At 49.2% G+C, this 7,933-nt stretch overlaps 2 protein-coding genes and 1 pseudogene across 2 annotated transcripts; 2 read left to right on the top strand and 1 right to left on the bottom strand.

Annotated features, from left to right (window-relative positions):
* The first annotated feature begins 605 nt into the window (after positions 1-605).
* LOC136485359 (MEIOTIC F-BOX protein MOF-like) lies at positions 606-2,153 on the top strand (annotated as a pseudogene).
* A 2,363-nt stretch (positions 2,154-4,516) lies between these two features.
* Positions 4,517-6,026, top strand: LOC136485358 (uncharacterized). Its single transcript, XM_066482267.1, has 2 exons — positions 4,517-5,148; positions 5,656-6,026. The coding sequence occupies exons 1-2, from the start codon at positions 4,726-4,728 to the stop codon at positions 5,707-5,709; spliced, it is 477 nt and encodes a 158-aa protein (XP_066338364.1). The 5' UTR covers positions 4,517-4,725; the 3' UTR covers positions 5,710-6,026.
* Positions 6,027-7,630: 1,604 nt separating this feature from the next.
* Positions 7,631-7,933, bottom strand: LOC136489315 (transcription factor ILI2-like). Its single transcript, XM_066485997.1, has one exon. The coding sequence runs from the start codon at positions 7,931-7,933 to the stop codon at positions 7,631-7,633; it is 303 nt and encodes a 100-aa protein (XP_066342094.1).

Raw genomic sequence — 7,933 nt, 5'->3', positions numbered from 1 at the left:
TTCATACTCATTGGATCATGTATAACTTAGTTATAGATTTTTAGATGTATGCTTGTTAAAAAGTATTTATAAATCTGTAACTAAGTTATACATGATCCAATGAGTATAGAATTTTACTATAGTTCGATCATACAATAATTAGCTCACCTACAAAAAATTCACCACAATTGAACCATAGAAATTGCAGCTATGAATTAATTACAGAAAAGCATAGATCTAAAGCTATAGTAAAAAAAATCATACTAAAGCATACCTATATTATATGTTCACTATGTAGATATACTCATGTGGAGTAAAAAATTAGATTTTCCACTTTATGATTTTTCTGTGATTTATTATGATTTTTTAAAGTTTTAGCCGAAATAAATAAAAAGGAAAAAGATAAAACCGCCTTCGAAAACTGCTTATAACCGGTCAGGTAAAACGAACGGTTTTAAAAGTTTAGGAAAAGCGGGTTATCCAGTTTTAGAGTTCAGCGAGGTAAAGCAGACTTTTGTAAAAGTTGAGGAGGTAACTTGATTTTTTCTTAAAAAAAAAGAAAATGAAAAACAATTGGAATAAAGACTCGGTCGCGGCAATTGGGCCGGCCCAGAACTGCTCGGCGCTCTGCTCCTCTTCCCCCAATTATCCCCCCGTCTCGCCGTCGAGGGTTTCGGCACCCTGCTCGCGCCGGCGCCGCCCTTCTCACGGCTGCGTCTCTTCCGGCTGGAGTGTCTCCTACCCCCACGGCAGGCTCCGGCTGCGGCGCTCGGTAAGCCCCATATCCCAACCGCCCCATCTTTCTCCCGCTTCCCGTACGGGTGATTAGTCTGCTTTCGGTGCTCGTGAACCCTTCTTGATTTCAATCTCCCGATGGATCACGGTTCTGATTCAGCAATGCTTCGCCACCTCTTCGAATCTCGCGTCTTCTTCGATCAAGCAGATCGACTCACCTAGTAATCGAACATGATTTTGCGGTGTTCTGACCTAGATTGTATTTATTTTAATTTTTTTGTCGCGTTCCTTGTTTGTTCCGTCTTCTAACGGAGGAACTGCTCGAGCAGGAGACGCCATGGAGCATGAGGGGGGAGACACCATGGAGCTTGACGGGGGCGCAACAGGGCGTGCCCGCGCAAGTGGCGGTGGCGGCGGAGGCGGAAGCTCGGCTGGCGACCTGGACCGGCTGAGCGCCCTGCCGGACAGCCTCCTGCACGCCATCATGTCGTTCCTGAAGGCCCGGCAGGCGGTGCAGACGTGCCGTGCTGGCCACGCGCTGGAGGCACCTCTGGCGCTCCTTGCCGTGCCTCGACATCGACCAGGATGAGTTCAGGGCTGCGCCGAAGCCTTCCAACAACAACCACCCTGCCCCCGACGTTGAGGACTCTGACATCGAATTCGACGAAGTTGACGACTCCGACGGCAACGAGGACGACGGCATCAAGGACAATGAGTGGGACAACTTTGAAGATTTTGCTGATTGCCTGATGCATCACCGCAACATCGCCCAGTTGGATTCCTTGAGACTGCATGTGAGTAAGAGCAGGGCACCTAGTTTCGCCAATAAACAAGCAGGCGGATGGCTCAGGCGCGCAATGAAATACTGCACCCCAGGCCCTCCCCGTCAATGCGAGGGACTGGGGTCCACCAATTCTTGGCGCCTCAGGAGGCTCTATCTCTGCAATGTGGCTCTGGATTGCCGTTTCACGATGCATGTCAGCTCAGTGTGCCTATCGTTGGAGGACTTGGAGCTGGAGGATTGCATGTGTGCGATTCATGCAATCACCTCCAACTCACTGAAGAGCTTGGTTCTGAAGAACTGCCGATGGAATTTTCTTTCTAAGATTGCATCGCCCACGCTGAAGAGCTTAGCTATTGCTGGTGGCACGAATTCTTCTGACTGTGTGCTGGTTATCAGGGCCCCCGCGATTGCTCATCTGTGCCTCGATGTGCCTCTTCGCTTTGCCAAACGTGTTGCAGTAAACTAGAAGGTTTCAGGTTTCGGGATGGTGGTAAATCTGCATATTTGTTATCTCTGCTTTTGTTATAGTAATCTATGTAAGACTTTAAAGGAGATGCATCCTTCCAAGAGCTAAATGCTGACTTCGGTTGCTCAACGTTTTCTGAATTCTGAGTGCATTACTTGAATACACTTTGGATCATATAGTCAGCATTCGTTCCTTAACTTTTTCAGGTGCGGCTCTCATGAGCTCATACCATTCAATGTTCTTTGGCAGGAGGAACAAGTTTACAGATTATTTTCTTGATTGATGATTCTTGTTTAGTACAACACAGTGTGTTTAGGTACCCAAGGTACATTGGGGGGTTTGGGCATTTTAAACCTTAGCTCTGATGATCTGCTCTTTGTTTGCCCAATTGTGGTTTTAAATAGTTGAATAGTGGTGGTTTATGGTAGAAGTTTCTTTAGACAGTCTCCTCGGGGAACTGATTCTTTTACTCATATTTGCTTCTGTTTTTGTATCCTACATCCTTTCAAAAGCTAATCAAATACCTTCCTCGTTTGGTCAACATTTTTGAAGTGAAGTAGTGCCTAAACATATTTTAGATCATATATCGGCATGTTTATTCACTATTGCTGTTGGGTCTGAAGAAGTACTTTTAAGGTCGAAGTTACACTTTTAAGAGCTTGGTTCTGAGTTGCAGATGGCACCATCTTTCTGAGATTGCATCGCCCACACTCAACAGCTTAGCTATTGTTGGTGGCTCGAATAATCCTGATCGTGTGCTGTCAATCAGCGCCCCGCGATTGCTCATCTGTGCCTCGATGTTCCTCTTTGCTTTGCCAAACGTGTTGCAGTAAACTAGAGGTTTCAGGCTTCGGGATGGTGGTAAATCTGCATATCTCTGCTTTTGTTATAGTAACCTATGTAAGACTTTAAAGGAGATGCATGGTTCCAAGAGCTAAATGCTGACTTCAATTGCTCAACGTTTTCTGAATTCTGAGTGGATCATATGTCAACATTTGTTCCTTGCCTATTCTGGTTGCGGCTCTCATGAGCTCAGACCATTCCATGTTCAGGTTCCTTTGGCAGGACAAGCATGGCTCCACAACAGTGGACTTGTATTGTACTCTGATCGAGGCTGATTGTACATACGGTAACCAGACGCAACTCCTCCACTCATTTGCTCGCTATTAAAAAAAAAATCCTCCACTATGCTAATCCTCCACTCATCCGCTGGCTCGCTCGCCTCTCGCCCCCTCCGTCGCGTGCGCCGCCCGCTCCCGCATGGCCGGCAGTGGCGCCCTCACCCACCCTGGCACGTGCCCTCCTCACCCCGGCGCGTGGCCATGGCTGTCTCCCTAGCCGGCGGTGGCGCCCTCACCCACCCCGACAGCTCCTTCCCCCACCCCGGCGTCCTCCCTCACTCCAGCGTCCTCCCCCATCAGGAGCCCCCAACGCTCGCAGATCCGGCGGCCCTCTCCCCCACACCGGCGAGATCCATGGAGCACGAGCGAGATCCTTTGCGCGGTGGCGCGACGGTGTTGCAGGGGAGTCAACGGCGCTCATCCAACCGGGCGAGACATCCTCCCCACCCCCGGCGGCGCCCTCTCTCACCCCAGGATCGTGCTTCCCCCACCCGGTGGCCATGGCGCTCCCCGTGCCAAGCTCTCTCTCCCCCCCTATGTTGCATATGTATGTTTCAAGTGTTTCAGGCGTTTCATATGTATGTAGCATTTGTTTCATATGGATGTTGCAAAAGTAGATTGTGGATGTTGCCCATGTTGCCTATGTTGCAATTGTTTCAGAGGCATGTTGCAATCGTATGTTTCGAGTGTTTTAGATGTTTTAGAGGTATGTTTCATCTGTGTTTTCCAAACGCATGTTGCAAGTGTGTTTATCTGGATGATGTATGTGTTTCACACATACGTTCATGTATTTTATTTGGATGTTTGCGTATGGTTGCTATGGGTTTCAAGTGTTTATCAGGTGTTTTTTCAAATGTTTCAAAAGCATGTTTCAATTTGTTTCAACTGCCTTCAGACGTATGTTGCAACTGTTGTATTTGGATGTTTCAAAAGTAGACCGGGTGTTGCATCTCTCCTCCCCACCTTCTGCTGCATCGTCTCTCCCGGCGCCGGCAGGGCATCCATACAACGGCGCTGCCAGGATCCTTCCGAATCGGAGGCGCCGCACGCCCTTCCCCTCTTGTTGCTTGGGCGGCGCGGGCCCCACGTGGAGCGTGAAACGGGGTGTAGCGCGCGGGCGTCCAGGCTCTAGCACTTCCGTTATATATACGTTCTAGTGAAAATCCTATATACAAAAACATGTTTAGCTAGGAGTATACAGTATAACATGTCTAGTGAAAATCCCATGCCATTTTCCCGCAAAAAAAAAAAATGAAAATCCCATTCCATCCTGGTGACACGAAAACAGAGTGCTATCCTGCCTCTGCACGATCAGCACTGCACAGGCAACATCCAACGCCGCGACAGCTTGCCCGGCCCGGCCCTCCAAACGCTGTGTATGACGCTGTGCTGTGCTGTGCCCAGCAGCGCCGCCGGCGACGTGGCCTGCAGCAAGTGTCACAACCTCCCTCCCTCCCTCTCGCCTTCCTTGAGAACTAGGCCTCTTTTTTGCTAATGTAATCCGCCGACCGGCGGCGGCCGGACGATATAAATCGACTCGCGGGCACGCTCGGAATCTCCAACGAGAAGTCGAGAACAAAAGCAGCGACCTTTATTCGTTCTGGCTCTGCGGTCTCTGGCCTCCTCGTAGTCGTCAATCAATGGCGAAGCAAACGGAGGTGAGGGCGAGGCCGGCCGCCGTGACCGCGACCTCCGCCGCGCGCGCGCGGCCGCCGCGGGCGTCGGTGCCGGCGTTCGGCGGGTGGGAGGTAGCTGGCGGCGCGGGCGCAGCGGCGCCGGACTACTCGCTGGACTTCACCAACATCCGCGCCGCCCGGATGCAGCAGCGCAGGAAGGCGCTCTCCTGGTCCAGCTTCGTCGGCAACGCCGCCGTGGCCGCCGAGACACCCGGCTGTGGCGGCGGCGGCGTGGAGGACGAGAAGCCCCGCCAGTGGTCCTCGGCGGCGACCAGTGACGCGGACGACGACGACGACCGCGAACAACGTCGCCGCCACCAGCTCCGCCGCCTGCGTAGCGCCGACAACGACCGCCAGCCGATCCAGCCCGGCCGCGCCGCTCCCAAGGTGAGCTGACGCCGCCGCCGCCACACTTAATTCATTTCCACGGCAAGCTAGCATAGTGGTAGTATCAACTTGTTGTGTTGTGATCCATCAGAGTATCCTGCACAGACAAAACGCACTGTTTGGAATTTGGATCATTGGATGGACCTAAAATTGCTTTGCTAGGAAAATTCACGCGGATTTGCAGTGGCAGACGAGTACAAAGTTGGAGAATTCGATGTTGCCAATCAAATTTGACACTCCCGATGACGCCTCTTGTTCTACTCAAACAGACAAACAACTACTACAAAAATATCTTCTTCTTCTTCTTCTTACATTCATGCCAACTGCAGATGATCACAAACATCATCAACATATATATCCCAGTTAATTCCCAATCCCATGCATGGTTACAAATATTGTAACTGTCATAAGCTTATCTTCCATGTTCTTGAATCAATTTTCAACTCCATACGATTTTATTTAATTCGCTGATTTTCGTTTCATTTTGCTTGTTGATTGGATGGGCAGGGAAGGAGCAAGTTCAAGGGCTACCTGTTTGGTTGTGTGAGTGGACAATGGTGATGACACACGTGGGCCCCCTGCACCTGCACTGCCAAGAAGACGATGTCAAATTCAAGAAACGAAGACGGCCTAGCTCTCACATATATTTGCAATTTCTGGAATTAAAGATCATTGTGCGTAGTACAGACATTGTTGTCCTTGCTGTGGTTTTTGGCGTATCAATACCATGCGTGTGGGTGTACAATTGGCACATGCATGTCATCTGTGAGAGATTCTGACAGACATTTCTTGTACCCGTGTTTCTTTTTCTTTTTTGTCGTGTAAATATATATGTGCTGTAAGTTCATTAGTGATGCTGATAAACCGTATGTCGTCTTCGTGAATTTGCCGTTGTAATATCAAGTGCGAGTGGGTGTAAAATGTCGTCATGCGCAACCTAACTTCATTGTACAATCGTAGGAAAAATGTGGGAACCCGACGAGGGAAACAATAAAAAGAAAGAAAAACGTAAGATTTACTTAATGACGGGATCCCAAGGGCTGAAGGGCAAAAGTTTGGTGCGAGATGATTTTAAGGATGCACATAACAAGAACCAGGATATTGATAAAAGAGGAGCAGTAACAGAAAGAGAAGCTGCCAGTTGCAAAGCAGCAGTGGCACATAAGAGAAAAAACATTTCATGGACATATTATCGAAGGGCATAACTGCAAAAGAGGAAAAAAATTAGGGGAAAAGTGAAAGTAGACTATCAGGCTCAAGAAGGACCCGTATAAAACTAACTCAGAGAAGCATAGTGTGGTTGTGAGAAAGCCGACTAATTTAGAGAATCAGAGGTGTAAAAACGAAAGTGGTCGATCAGAGGCATAGGTGTGAGAAAGTCAGGGACCGACGCGCAAAATCTCAAACTAACTCAGAGAAGCAGGGGTGTAAAAGGAAATCCACCAGGAGCATTGATGTGAGAAAGTCAGGGATGGACGCGCAAAATCTCAAACTAACTTAGAGAAGCGGAGGTGTAAAAGGAAAGCCATCAGGGGACATGGATGTGAGAAAGCCAAGGACCGGCGTGCAAAATCTCAAACTAACTTAGAGAAGTAGGGGTGTAAAAGGAAAGCTGCACTAGGAGCATTGATGTGAGAAAGCCAGGGATGGACGTGCAAAATTTCAAACTAACTTAGAGAAGCAGAGGTGTAAAAGGAAAGCTGCACTAGGAGCATGGATGTGAGAAGGCCAGGGTCGACACGCAAAATCTCAAACTAACTCAGAGAAGTAGGGTAAGCCGGGGGTTGACACGCAAAATCTCAAAAAAAAAGTTAGTCTATTCCTCGATTTATGCATGTAGGACATATTAATTTTATCTATATCGTTTCAATTATATCAGATATCCAAAAAGATGTTACAGGTGTTGTTGCTTGGACTTATAGCTTGGTCTTCCCTCGTTTAGCTAGGCGGTATGGTACTTAACGTTTGGCTATCCAGCCTATAATAATCATCAAAAAAAAAAAAAACGTTTGGCTATCCAGAGACCACAGCTCTCGTGGGCCGGCCTTCCAATGTCGGGCCAATGTGACGACACGACGCGCGCGGGCCTGCTTCTCTAGCTCTCACGTGCGCGCCACACGCGTGCTCAGCTAGCGGCGGCCCACTGCTGATCAAGAATCTGATTGTGCTCCACTTACAAAGAAATCCATCATCATAAATAAAAGAAAATAAATGTTGCTAAAAGAATAAAAGAAAATAAATACGCACAATACACTGGCAATCCACACAGGAGTATAGAACAACCGGTACTCGGTTGCACGCACTTTATTAGTACAAGTTTTACACGTAACCAAACTGATACATAGATCAGGTTTCAAAAAAAAAACTGATACAGAGATCACAGAATTAGTTAACATAATTAAGCTACATATATAAGCCTGATCATCTATCTATAAATGATTATAGTCACGTTCGTGCACAAACGATCGAACGGCTAGGTGCTTCACATCAGCCGGTTGCGGATGAGCTCATCAGTCGCGCCGGCGCCGGCGTCGGTGCCGTCGACGACGACGGCCGCCAACGGGTCGTCCTCCAGCAGCCGCGCGAGCCGCTCGGCGAGGCCGTCGACCTCGGCGTGGAGCCTCCGGATGTAGACGCAGACCTCGGGAGGGAGGAGGGCACACAGCCTCGAGACGAGCTCGTGCTCATCGGCCGCCACCACTTGCTGCTCAGCCGGTGTGGCGTCGGCGCCTGGTGACGGTGACAGCGGCGACCTCCTCCCCCTCCGGTTGGACCTGGACGACAT

This window comes from Miscanthus floridulus, chromosome 10 (assembly GCF_019320115.1).
Source record: "Miscanthus floridulus cultivar M001 chromosome 10, ASM1932011v1, whole genome shotgun sequence".
NCBI classification, from domain to species: Eukaryota; Viridiplantae; Streptophyta; class Magnoliopsida; order Poales; family Poaceae; genus Miscanthus; species Miscanthus floridulus.
The sequence above is the reverse complement of the archived record's forward strand: the minus strand, read 5'-3'. Positions and strand labels throughout refer to the sequence as shown.

Excerpts from the sequence above, each read along its gene's own strand:
- LOC136485358 (XM_066482267.1), top strand. The coding sequence starts at position 4,726 with ATGGCGAAGCAAACGGAGGTGAGGGCGAGGCCGGCCGCCGTGACCGCG. Across the intron at positions 5,149-5,655 it reads CCGGCCGCGCCGCTCCCAAG|GGAAGGAGCAAGTTCAAGGG; the intron begins GTGAGCTGACGC and ends TTGGATGGGCAG.
- LOC136489315 (XM_066485997.1), bottom strand. The coding sequence starts at position 7,933 with ATGTCGTCCAGGTCCAACCGGAGGGGGAGGAGGTCGCCGCTGTCACCG.